General features: G+C 47.0%; 1 protein-coding gene across 1 annotated transcript in view; it reads right to left on the bottom strand.

Moving 5' to 3' along the window:
• LOC144675602 (myosin-7-like) overlaps positions 1-13796 on the bottom strand; it is a 148618-nt gene that overhangs the window by 94773 nt on the left and 40049 nt on the right. The window contains exons 11-13 of the mRNA XM_078536252.1: positions 13027-13176; positions 9435-9605; positions 5719-5898 (exon numbers count right to left, since the gene is read on the bottom strand). Coding sequence (XP_078392378.1) covers positions 5719-5898; positions 9435-9605; positions 13027-13176 — 501 coding nt within the window. The remainder of the gene's footprint in view (positions 1-5718; positions 5899-9434; positions 9606-13026; positions 13177-13796) is intronic.

The raw sequence follows: 13796 nt of genomic DNA, 5'->3' as shown, positions 1-13796 counted from the left end.
GATCCATGTTCGGACCGGGGACAAGCCAGGCTGTGTCATCACACCGACGCTCTTCTTGATCTTCCTTGCTGCAGTGCTCCATCTCACCCTCAGCAAGCTCCCCGCTGGAGTGGAGATAAACGACAGAACACGCGGGAACCTGTTTACCCTCCACCGCCTGCAGGCCAGATCCAAGGTGCTCCCATGACTACAGTGTGTATTCCCACCCGAATATCAGCAGGTCAGACAGTATGACTACATTTCCATCCTTAGAACAATTGATAAAGTGTAGCAAGTACTCAAAAAACTGTGGAGCAAATGTACCCGTGCTGTGGTAAGGCCTGTTAAACACCTAGAGTGTTGTTGGAGCTGCACTCATCCAGGCAAGTGGGGAGTATTCCTTCTCTTCTTAGGTAGTCCCTCAGGGTCAAGGATGACTTGCCTCCACACTAACAATGAGTTCTCAGGTGACTGAAGAGTCCAATGTGTGACCTACAGTCTCTGTCACAGGTGGGGCAGGTGGTGGTAGAGGGAATGGGTGGGTGGGATGCCCGGGGTGGGTGGGATGCCCGGGGTGGGTGGGATGCCCGGGGTGGGTGGGATGCCCGGGTTGCCACGCGCTCCTTTCACTGTTGACACTTGGCTTCAGCTGGTCCTTGGTGATGAGACTCGAGGTGTTCAGCTCCTCCCCGGATACTTTCCCTCCATTTCGGGTGGAATGGGCCAGGGATTCCCAGATGTCGGTGGGGATGTTGCACTTTTTCACGGAGGTTTTGAGGGTGTCCTTGAAGCGTTTCCTCTGCGCTCCTGGTGCTCGCTTGCCGTGTCGAAGCTTCGAGTAGAGGGCTTGTGTTTACGGGGAGGCGATGGTGCAGTGGTATTGTCACTCGACTAAAAACCCAGAGACCCCGGGTAAGGGTCCGGGAACCTGGGTTTGAATCCTGCCAGGGCAGATGGTGGAATTTGAATTTAATAAAAAATCTGGAATTAAAAGTCTAATGATGACCATGAAACCTTTGTTGGTTGTTGTAAAAACCCATCTGGTTCACTAATGTCCTTTAGGGAAGGAAATCTGTCATCCTTAGGTCTGGCCTACATGTAACTCCAGACCCACAGCAATGTGGTTGATTCTTAAATGCTCCCTGAACAAGGGCACTTAGGGATGGGTAATAAATGCTGGTCTAGCCAGTGACACCCACATCCCATGAATAAAAAAAAAATTGGCCCATTGAGTCTGTCCTGGCTCTCTGAAAGAGAATTCCACCTGATACCACTCCCCCGCCTTATCCCAGTAACCTTGGACATTCTCTCTTTTCAGATAGCAGCCCAATTCCCATTTGAATACCTCGATCGAACCTGCCTCCACCACCCTCTCAGGAAGCTTGTTCCAGACTCCAACCACCCTCTGGGTGATAAGAGCAGTAGTGATACCCGCCCTCCTATGTGGCTCAGAGACGTGGACTATGTACAGGGGGCAGCTCAAAACTCTGCAGAGGTACCACCAGCGCTGCCTCCGCAAGATCCTGCAAACCCATTAGCAGGACGGGCGCACCAATGGCAGTGTTCTCACTCAGGCCGACATCCCCAGCATCGAAACATTGACCGAGCTGGATCAGCTCCGCCCGCCAGGCCACATCGTCCACATGCCTGACACGAGACTCCCGAAACAAGCCCTCTACTCGAAGCTTCGACACGGCAAGCGAGCCCCAGGAGGGCAGAGGAAACGCTTCAAGGACACCCTCAAAACCTCCGTGAAAAAGTGCAACATCCCCACCGACATCTGGGAATCCCTGGCCCATTCCACCCGAAATGGAGGGAAAGCATCCGGGGAGGAGCTGAACACCTCGAGTCTCATCACCAAGGGCCAGCTGAAGCCAAGTGTCGACAGCGAAAGGAGCGCGTGGCAACCCGGGCATCCCACCCATCCCGGGCACCCCACCCACCCCGGGCATCCCACCCACCCCGGGCATCCCACCCACCCCGGGCACCCCACCCACCCATTACCCCTACCACCACCTGCCCCACCTGTGACAGAGACTGTAGGTCACACATTGGACTCTTCAGTCACCTGACAACTCATTGTTAGTGTGGAAGCAAGTCATCCTCGACCCTGAGGCACTGCCTAAGAAGAGAAGGAATACTCCCCACTTGCCTGGATGAGTGCAGCTCCAACAACACTCTAGGTGCTTAACAGGTCTTACCACAGCACGGGTGCATTTGCTCCACAGTTTTTTGAGTACTTGCTACACTTTATCAATTGTTCTAAGGAGGGAAATGTAGTCATACTGTCTGACCTGCTGATATTCAGGTGGGAATACACACTGTAGTCATGGGGTTTCTGTTGCCCGATGAACACAGAGGGGGGAAAGTGGGGGACTCGATGGTAGAAACCACTTAATGTTTTCACCCAACAAAGCACTTGCTCAGTCCAAGGAGAGGAGCATGAACCCTCGCGAGACCATTCGAGAGAGAGCTTCTCAAATTTGCCACAAGATTGTTTTTGGTTAATGTCTCTCTGATCAGACATGAAGCTGAGGTCACGTCTACCTCTCAAGGTAAATGTAAAAGATTCCACAGCACGATTGGGACATCCTATGTTTTGGTGGGTAATCTCCCCTCAACCAACACCGCGTACATACTGTTAACAGGTCATTCATCTCATACACAGTCTGCCATCTTTTCCACATTACAACAGTGACTACATTTCAACAGTACATCATTGGCTGTTAAGTGCTTTGAGACATCCCAAGGATGTGAAAGGTGTGATATGAATGCAATTTATTTTTCTCCCTGGATATTGCTAGAATTTCGCCAGCAGTTCTATTATTTATCTGAATGCAAAATTTGTCCTTCCCCAACATGATCACTGGGATGTTTCTCACCTCTTTCAAAATATGTTCCTAATGCGAGTTGCAGATTGGACTGAGCTGATCTCCTTGGGGAGAGGCTTTGATTGAAGTCAGTTCTCCTCCAAGATTGGTTCCCTCTTGCGATATACTCATGGAGAGAATCCTACAGGTCAGCGTGTATGTGCGTGTGTGTGTGTGTGTATGTGTGCTAATAGGTTAAGTATGAATATTTGTGTGTGTGAGTATGATTGTTTGCGTAAGCAAGTTTATTGTGTTTGAGTGAGTGAGTGAGTGAGTGAGTGAGTGAGTGAGTGAGTGAGTGAGTGAGTGAGTGAGTGAGTGAGTGAGTGAGTGAGTGAGTGAGTGAGTGAGTGAAGGAGATTATGTGTGACCATGTGTCTCAGTGTTTGTATGGGTGTACATGTGAGCGGCAGAATGTGTGTGTGTGTTTAAGTATGTACACTTGCTTATGTGTTTAAGCATGAGTGTTTGTGTGTGTGTGTGTGAGTATGATTGTGTGTGTAAGCAAGTTTATGCATGTAAGCCAATGTATTATTTACCTTTTTAATGTACAATCACTTTATAACTATGTAACTGTTTTTAAATTTATTTTGTATTAATTAATGTAGACTGGTTGTTTTCTAACCCTGTGTGTGTGGACTCTGTCTTATGGTGGTAACATGGAACACAGAGGGGGAAGAGAAACTCAAACTGAAGACATCTGAGGAACTGGACTGAACTGCACCATGGGCTCAAAACACAAAGCATGATGGTCAATTTAGGCAAGTCAAAGCCTTGCCAGTATTAGGAAGGTCTGCAAAATGAATTAAACTGTGCAGGAGAACTGCCCTCGCCCCTTTTTGTATTCATTAGAGGTAATAGAGAGGCCTGTCTGTACCAGCCTGGAGATTGATAACGTTGTAAGAGACGACATAGAGCAGAATTTTACATCCCAGGGGCGGGCGCACACCTGACCCAATCGGGCAGAAAATCGCGCGAGAAGACGTCTGGTGAGCATCCCGACGACATCGCGCACTCCCACGATATTTCACTCGGAAGCACAATCGCCAGGAGGGCAGTTAAGCCCATTAACGGCGCAACTGACTCCGATCTAACCTTACGCATGCGCGGGAAAGAGCGCAAAAATCTCCCTGAGGCACAGAGAGGCCTCTGGGAGATCAGTTTGATTTGCAAAAAATGTTAATAAAGAGAAAAAAAAAATTTTTTAAGACTCGTGTCACATGAGCTGGGACATGTCAATGAACATTAATAAAAAAACTTTATATGGTTTATAAACACTTCATCAATCCTCACCCCGCCCGTGGATGAGGTTTCATGATAAATGTGAAGGCCACCTGGGTTCTTCGCCTGCCCCCCGCCAACCTTAAGGTTGGATGGGCAGCTCAGTTAATAACTTTATAATTAGTTTTAAAATGGCCTTAATAGTCCTTTGAAAGTTCAGCAGGGGCACAGCTGACTCTGGCTGCGCGCCCGCCAAACTGAAGATCTGCATGATGTGTGGTGATGTAGGAACGCACGCTCGATATCACCGCGCGTCATTTTACATGTTGGCGAGCGGGGCCTGCACCTGCTTGCTGACTTGAAGATTCTGGCTCATGTATTCCTACTCTCTGTTTCCTGTCTGCTAACTAATTCTCAATCCGTGCCAATGTATTACCCCCAATCCGTGTGCTTTAATTTTGTAAACTAACCTCTTATGTGGGGCTTTATCAAAAGCTTCCTGAAGATCCAAATACACCACATCCACTGGTTCTCCCTCATCTATTCTACTGGTTATGTCCTCAAAAAGACTCCAGTAGGATTGCAAAACATGATTTCCCTTTTATAAAATTTTACATGGCGGAGTCAGGCTGGTTCTAGTTATTCAAGCATGACCTTGTAAGGGGCCCAGGGCAAAGGAACAAGGGAAAAGACACTGACGTAATCAAAAACCAATTAAATGGGCTAAAAACAGGTATTACCTTATATGGCACAGGGCCTTAGCAAAAAAATGGTTTAAAGAAAGAGTCCACGAACACGTCTTTGCTGCAATGGGTTAGAGCAATTTTGTCAGTCACTCAGAAGTCACTCATGGAGAAGTTGTCAGCAGATTAACCACCGAGGCAAACTCTGGCTTACAGGGAAGCTAAGCAACTGGTATTATCATGAGTGTGCACCATTGCTTAGTCGTTTAATAAAGCAACATCACCTTTGGTGGAACCTCATCCAAGTTGTGTGTCATTGATATCCAGAGTAGAGACAAAGGAAGCTGTAGATCAGCAGGAGGATCTTACACGTATGAATATTTGAGTATTTGTGTGTGTGTGTGTGTGTGTCTGTATGTGTTTGTGTGTGTTTGTGTATGAGTGTGATTGTACGTGTAAGCAATTTTGCTAAGAATGTTTGAGTGTGTGCACACAGGAGATTATTGTAAGCGCGTGCTTCAATGAGTGTACATGTGAGTCAGAGAATGTGTGTGCATGTTTAAACATGAGTGTGTGTGTGATTGTGATCTTGTGCGTAAGCAAGCTTATGTATGAATATTTGAAAGTATGTGCGAGTGTGTGTTTAAGCACGAATGTTTATATGTGAGTGTGATTGTATGTACGCATTTGTGTGCGTGTGTGCGCGTCTGTGTGTACGCACATATTTGTGTGTGTGCACATGTACGTGTGTGTATGTCTGTGTATGCATTTTTTTGTGTGTGTGTGCGTGTGTGTGTGTGGGGTATACCCCCAATCACATTTTGACTTTTTACACTCAGTGTTGGTCAAGCTCGGATTGCTTCACTCAACACTGTCGTGAAGCAATCCCGTCACAGCTTGTCAGAATACGGGAGGCAGACTGAGGCACTGGGGTCTGCGATACTGCCAACCTCAAAGTTACTCACCACTCCAGCGTAGTGCAAGATCTCAAAGTGCGATTCGTATTTTCTCTTCTTATCAGGCTTCGGTTTAGCAAAGTTCGGTGACTTTCCCAGGAGATTAGTGTGGAGTTTTGCATTGAAGGTTATGTCTGTGGCCTTCGGGAACATGCACTCCTCCTCCAGGATTGACAGGATTCCCAACGGCTGCAACAGTTAAACAGAAAAGGGAGGAAAGTAATAGATTGTCATTATGTAGTGGTGTTGAGTCTAGGTGGTGGGGAGAGCGGATGGCAGTGAGGGGAACAAATTCAGTGGTGAACAACAGTGCTAACCAGTCTCCAGCAGTGGGCAGTGTCCGAGGATGGGCAATGTCCAGGAGCCAAGCAGTGCATGGCAGAAGGCAGTGTCCGAGAGTAGGCAGTGTCCATGTGCCAGGCAGTGGACAGAGACCAGCTTCCACCATTAGAAGGACCCAGGGCAGCAGACGGGTGGGAACACCACCACCTGCAAGTTCCCCTCCGAGCCACTCACCCTCCTGACTGTGTCGACGGTGTGAAACTCCCTCCCTAACAGCACAGTGGGTGTACCTACACCACATGGGCTGCAGAGGTTCAAGAAGGCGGCTCACCACCACCTCCTCAGGGGCAACTATGGTTGGGCTATACATGCTGGGCCAGCCAGCGAAGCCCACATCCCAGGAATGAATAAATTGAAAAAAATCTCGGTTATTTTGGATATAACTCCTTCCATTCTGCAATGAAGCTTTGTTCTGAAATTATGTTATCTTTCTGCTATAGTTGCCTCAAAGTCTGGCTTTTTATTCTAACATCCAGTGACTTGAGCACAGAGTTTGCGCTGACACTCCCCGTACAGGATTGTCTTTCTGAAGCTCCGATGCCCAGATCTCGTGCCTCAAACTTCAAAGGAGACCAGGGGAGTTAACCCCAGGGTCCTAGCCGATATCTAGATCCTAACCAACTTCACTAAAACGGATTATCCGAGCATTTTCACACCGCTGTTTGTGGGATCTTGCTGTGCGTGAATCGCCTGCCTCAGTTCTTACATTACAAACAGTGACCGCACTTTAAAAGTAATTCATTGGCTGTGGGCACTTTGGAACCTTCTGAAGGTGTGAAAAGCATTAGAGAAAAGCAGCTGGGGGAAAAAAAAACCAGGAATCCGAACTCCTCTGACCCTGAAATAGTGCTTGGTCCCTGTTTCTGGATTGTTTCTGTTTTTATTATCAGATGCTCTGTCGGATCAGGGCAGGGTAGCTGGGATTAATGCCCAGTTGTTCAGGGTGCTGCGGGTAATTGGATTCACCAATTTAACCAAAATGTGGCTTCTTGTCCCTCCCATTTCACCTGCACACGAGGCCCAGGTGTTCACCTACACTCCAGGTGCATTGGTCCCACACAACACCCTCCCTAACAGGGCTGTCAACCCTCCAGGAATGTCCTAAACTCACCAGGAATTAAAGAGGAATGTCCTGGACGCTGGAGAACACCCAAGAGCAAAATCATAAGGACATGAGGAATAGGAGCAGGAGTGGACCACACAGCCCATTGAGCCTGCTCCGCTATTCAATACGATCATAGCTGATCTTCAGCATCAACTCCACTTTCCCACCCACTCCCCATATCCCTTCATTCCCTGAGAGACCAATAATCTATCTATCGCAGCCTTAAATATAATCAATAATGGAGCATCCACATCCCAGGGCTAGAGAATTCCAAAGATTCACAACCTTTTGAGTGAAGTAATTTCTCCTCATCTCAGTCCTAAATTATCCGACCCCCTGACCTGAGACTGTGCCCCCGTGTTCTAGATTCCCCAGCTGGGGAACAAACTCGCACTGTCCACTCTGTCAAGCCCCTTCACAACCTTGAATGTTTTAATGAGATCTCCTCTCATCCTTCTAAACTCCAGAGAAGATAGAGCCAAGTCACTCAGCCTAATCATTAGGATAATTCCCTCTTCCCCAGGGGCCAATCTACTGAGACATCACCTCGAATGCAAGTTATGTCCTTCCTTCAATATGGAGACCAAAGCTGCACTAAGTACTCCAGATGTGACCACACCTAAGACCTGGACAGTTGTAGCAAGGCTTCTTTATTCTTGTAGGCCAATCCCTCGCAATAAAGGCCAACAGGCCGGTTGTCTCCCTAATTACTTGATATTCTTATTTTTCAATCATTCACTGGATGTGGGTGTCACTGGCTGGGCCAGCATTTATTGCCCATCCCTAGTTGCCCTTGAGAAGGTGGCGGTGAGCTGCCTTCTTGAACCGCTGCAGTCCATGTGGTGTAGGTACACCCACAGTGCTGTTGGGAAGGGAGTTCCAGGATTTTGACCCAGTGACAGTGAAGGAACCTGTGTGCTAACTTTTTTGTGCTTCATGTACCAGGACACCCAGATCCCTCTGCACCACAGCAGTCTCTCCATTTAAATAATATTCTGCTTTTCTATTCTTCCCGCCGGAGTGGGTAACCTCACATTTTCCCACGTTACACTGCATCTCCCAAATCTGCCATCTGCCACTCACTTAACTTATCCATGTCCCTTTGCAGACTCTTTGTGTCCTCCCCACAACTTACTTTCCTGCCTATCATTGTGTCGTTAGAAAATTTAGCAACCATACATTCGGCCCCTTCATCCAAATCATGGATATGAATAGCAAATAGTCAAAGCACCAGCGCTGATCCCCACAGCACCCCACTCAGCACAGCAGGAGTATTAGAGAACCCACTCAGTACAGCAGGAGTATTAGAGAACCCCACTCAGTACAGCAGGAGTATTAGAGAACCCCACTCAGTACAGCAGGAGTATTAGAGAACCCACTCAGTACAGCAGGAGTATTAGAGAACCCCACTCAGTACAGCAGGAGTATTAGAGAACCCCACTCAGTACAGCAGGAGTATTAGAGAACCCCACTCAGTACAGCAGGAGTATTAGAGAACCCCACTCAGTACAGCAGGAGTATTAGAGAACCCCACTCAGTACAGCAGGAGTATTAGAGAACCCCACTCAGCACAGCAGGAGTATTAGAGAACCCCACTCAGCACAACAGGAGTATTAGAGAACCCCACTCAGCACAGCAGGAGTATTAGAGAACCCCACTCAGTACAGCAGGAGTATTAGAGACCCCCACTCAGTACAGCAGGAGTATTAGAGAACCCCACTCAGTACAGCAGGAGTATTAGAGAACCCCACTCAGTACAGCAGGAGTATTAGAGAACCCCACTCAGTACAGCAGGAGTATTAAATAAGTGTGGAACTTATATTGTCTTTCAACACTTCTGCTTATTAGTTTGAGGAATATTGGAGGTGGGCTTGTGTTTTACCCGCTGGGAAATTTGGAGGTTTATGTGACAAAACCTCCAGGAACATGTCCACTCACAAAGGGGCAACCTTACTCCCTAGAGGAGGAATCCCAGGGCAGGAGATAGGGACCGGAGATCCGGAATTACATCCCTCTGATTTACTGAGGAAGACTTCCCCTGCGACACTGGCTGTATCCGGACTGTGGGTTATAAGGTTTTTCCGGCATTCCCAATGCTCAAATGAAAGGAAATAAAAAACACATTTATTTAAGCTTTAAACGTCACGTTCTCAGCCGCACACAATCTGCACCTTGCAGCCCAATTTGAATCTGATTATGGTCCGATTTCAGCTCTGGGGGAACATCTCCAGAAGGCCGTGCTACACCACAGACGCCACACACCGGCTGGGCCACTCACCTTCTCGATGAGGTTAATGCAAGCCTGCAAATCCAGGCCGAAGTCAACGAACGTCCACTCGATGCCCTGCACCTTGTACTCTTCCTGTTCCAGCACGAACATGTGATGGTTGAAGAACTGCTGAAGCTTCTCATTGGTGAAGTTAATACACAGCTGTTCAAAGCTGTTGAGCTGGAGAAAGAGAAGGAGCTGTCAAGTTAAGAAGCCATGCCCGGAGAACCCACCAAAAGCCAAACACGCCGGTGATTTCATGATTCGCCTTTGGTGCTGTCTGACCACTGCAGCTGTACCATACTTCATGATGAAAGCCATTCAGCCCATCGTATTACATCCATCCAGAACAACCCTACCCTCCCCCCATGGCTGCATCTAATTGAGGCCTAAATGATTCCAGGGTTTCTGCCTCCACCTCTCTGCCAGTCTCTGCATGCTGAAAAACATCCTGCTACTGATTCTAGAGATGTCATCTACTAGCTTGAACTTGTTTATTCTGGATTAACTTTCTCCATACTATTAAAGATAGACTTCACCTCTACACCATCAGCTCCCCATATCCCTCTTTTCCAGCCCCAAACCTGAGTTTCTCCAGTCTTTCCTCATAATAACTTTTTCTCTGCAGTGCACCCAGCCATAGCTCTCATTAGATCATAAGAAATAGGAGCAACAGTAGGCCCCTGCTGCTATTGCCCCCCGAGACTGCTCCCCCATTCAATACAATCATGGCTAACCTGATAAGTGGCCTTACCTCCACTTTCCTGTCTGCACCCCCCCATAACCCTTGACTCCCTTGTCGATCAAAATCTGTCTTACTCAGCCTTGAATATATTCAGTGACCCAGCCTCCACTGATCTCTGGGGAAGAGAATTCCAAAGACCAACCACCCTCTGAAGGAAGAAATTTCTCCTCATCTCAGTCTTATATGGGTGACCCCTTATAAACTGTGTCCCCCAGATCTAGATCCCTTACAATGGGAAACATCCTCTCAGCTTCTACCCTATCAAGCCCCCTCAGAATCATATATGTTTCAATGAGATCACTCCTCATTCTTCTATAATCTGATGAGTATAGGTCCAACTTGTTCAGCCTCTCCTCTTCATCCCAGGAATTAACCTAGTGAACCTTCTCTGAACTGCTTCTCAAGCAAATGACCAAAACTTTTTTTTATTACATTTATTCTCTCACGGGATGTGGGCGTCCCTGGCAAGACCAGCATTTGTTGCCCATCCCTAATTGCCCTTGAACTGAATGGTTTGCTAGGCCATTTCAGAGGGCAGTTAAGAGTCAACCACATTGCTGTGGGTCTGGAGTCACATGTACACCAGACTGGGTAAGGATGGCAGATTTCCTTTGCTAAAGGACATTAGTGAACAAGATGGATTTTTACAACAATTGATGATAGTTGTCATGGTCACCATTACTGAGACTAGCTTTCAATTCTAGATTTTATTAATTCAAGTTAAACTTGACCAGCTACTGTGGTGGGATTTGAACTGTGTCTCAAGAACATTAGCCTGGGCCGTGGGATTACTAGCCCAGTGACATTACCACTACACCACTGTGGCCCCTAAGAGAATGCAGGCCTCAAGGTATGATGTCACCAATGCCCTATACAGTTACAGTAAGACTTCCCTATTTTTATATTCCATCCCTCTTGCAATAAAAGCCATTCCATTTGCCTTTCTAATCACTTGCTGTACCTCCATGCTAATTTTTTGTTATTCATGCACAGGGACACCCAGACCCCTCTGTGCCTCAGAGTTTTGCAGTGTCCCTTATTTAAATAATATTTCTATTAATATTTCTATTCTTCCTGCCAAAGTGGACAAGTTCACATTTTCCCGCATTATACTCCATCTGCCAAATTTTTGCCCACTCACTTAACCTGTCTATATCCCTTTGCAGGCTCTTTGAATCTTCCTCACAACTTACTTTCCCACATATCTTGGTATTACCAGCAAATTTGGTTACCATGCACTCGATCCATTTATCCAAAGTGTAAATATAGATTGTAAATAGTTGAGGCCCCAGCACTGATCCCTGTGACACTCCACTAGTTTCAGTTTGCCAACCGCATAGTTACCCCATTAGTTAGCCAACACCCTATCCATGCTAATACATCTCCAAGAGCTCTTATTTTGTGGTGTAACTTTTATGTGGCACCTTATCGAATGTCTTTTGGAAATCCAAATACACTACATCTACTGGTTCCCCTTTATCCACCCTGCTTGTTAAATCCTCTAAGAAGTCTCGTAAAATTGTCAAACATTATTCCCCTTTCACAAAGCCATGTTGACTCTGCCTGATTGTATTATGATTTTCTAAATGTCCTACTAAGACTCCTTTAATAATGGATTCTACCATTTTCCCAAAGGCAGATGTTAGGTTAACTGGCGTATAGTTTCCTGTTTCCTGTCTCCCTTCTTTCTTGATTAAAGGTGACCAGAACTGGTCACAGCGCTCAAGGTGTGACCTGGCCTGAGTAATGTGGAATGTACATAAGAACATAAGAAATAGGAGCAGGAGTAGGCCATTTGACCCCTCAAGCCTGCTGTGCCATTCAATGAGATCAAGGTTGATCTTCCCCAGGCCTCAAGTCCTCTTTCGTGCCAGCTCCTCATAGCCCGATACTCCCCGATATTTCAAAAATCTAACACCATGGGATGACACAAAGATTGGCCGGGTGGTTAACAGTGAGGTTGAATATCTTGGGCTACAGGAAGATGGTCAAATGGGCAGATAAGTGGCAGATGGAATTTAACCCTGAAAGGTGTGAGGTGATACACTTTGGAAGGAGTAATTTGACAATGAAGTATTCAATGAACGGCATGGCACTAGGAGGTTCTGAGGAACAAAGGGATCTTGACATGTGTGTCCATAGATCTCTGAAGGCGGAGGGGCATGTTAGTGGGGTGGTGAAAAAGGCATATGGGACACTTGCCTTTATCAATCGAGGCATAGATTACAAAAGTAGGCAGGTTATGTTGGAGTTGTATAGAACCTTGGTGAGGCCACAGCTGTAGTACTGTGTGCAGTTCTGGTCGCCACATTATAGGAAGGATGTGATTGCACTGGAGAGGGTGCAGAGGAGATTCACCAGGATATTGCCTGGGATGAAACATTTAAGTTATGAAGAGAGGTTGGATAGACTTGGGTTGTTTTTGTTGGAGCAGAGAAGACCGAGGGGCGACCTGATCGAGGTGTAGAAGATTATGAGGGGCATGGACAGGGTTGATAGGGAGCAGCTGTTCCCCTTAGTTGAAGGATCAGTCACAAGGGGGCATAAGTTCACGGTGAGGGGCAGGAGGTTTAGGGGGATGTGAGGAAAAACCTTTTTACCCAGACGGTGGTGACGGTCTGGAATGCACTACCTGGGAGGGTGGTGGAGGCGGGTTGCCTCACATCCTTTAAAAAGTACCTGGATGAGCATTTGGCACGTCATAACATTCAAGGCTATGGACCAAGTGCTGGTAAATGGGATTAGGTAGCTAGGTCAGGTGTTTCTCACATGTTGGTACAGATTCGATGGGCCAAAGGGCCTCTTCTGCACTGTGATTCTGTGATTCTGTGAACACAAGGCTGACATGAGGTTTACCTGAAAAATCTCGAAACCCGCGATGTCCAACACTCCGATAAAGAACTTGCTAGGCAGCTTCGTGTCCAGGGTCTTGTTTATCCGCATCACAAGCCATTGGAACATCCGGTCATAGGTGGCTTTTGCCAAAGCTCCAACAGCATAGAGGACCTGCCGGGAGTTAGAAAAAAACCCCAGTGTCTTTAAAGGAGCCAGAAATTTGTGGGGCTAATAAGGTGGTTTGAAAACCAACTTAGAGACAGGAGACAAATTGTGATGATCAATGAGAAGAGCTCGATCTCAGGGCAATGGCTTGTGGGATAAAATGTGATATTTGCATATTGTAACCTGAACAACTAGATGGCCACATTGTTGTCAATCGGATCCAAGCTATTTGGTGAAACCAAAACCAAGACACAGAGCTTTTCTTTATTGAGGGAGTTTATTGACTTGTTCAGTGTCACAGCTCTCCTCCCACACAACCCAGTGTCCCAGCCATCCCCTGTGTATATGTGCTCAAAGACAATTAATACCCATCACCTGTTTCTCTTAACTTTAACAATGTAATTGACAAGACGTTAACAGTTGTGGTGATTGCACCGTAGGGTATCTCTTGTATTGGCTGGAATTTAATGCCCCCTCTTGAGATGGGTTTGGTGGTGGGGATGCATTTAATTGGGCAAGAGGATGGCTGCCCTCCGGACTCTGCCCCCATTAAGTCCAGGGCAGGAAGGTTTGTGGACGGCCCTCCCAACTCACCACCAATTGAAGCCCTAAAGTGGGCAATTAAA

Source organism: Cetorhinus maximus, chromosome 3, assembly GCF_964194155.1.
Source record: "Cetorhinus maximus chromosome 3, sCetMax3.hap1.1, whole genome shotgun sequence".
NCBI classification, from domain to species: Eukaryota; Metazoa; Chordata; class Chondrichthyes; order Lamniformes; family Cetorhinidae; genus Cetorhinus; species Cetorhinus maximus.
The sequence above is the reverse complement of the archived record's forward strand: the minus strand, read 5'-3'. Positions and strand labels throughout refer to the sequence as shown.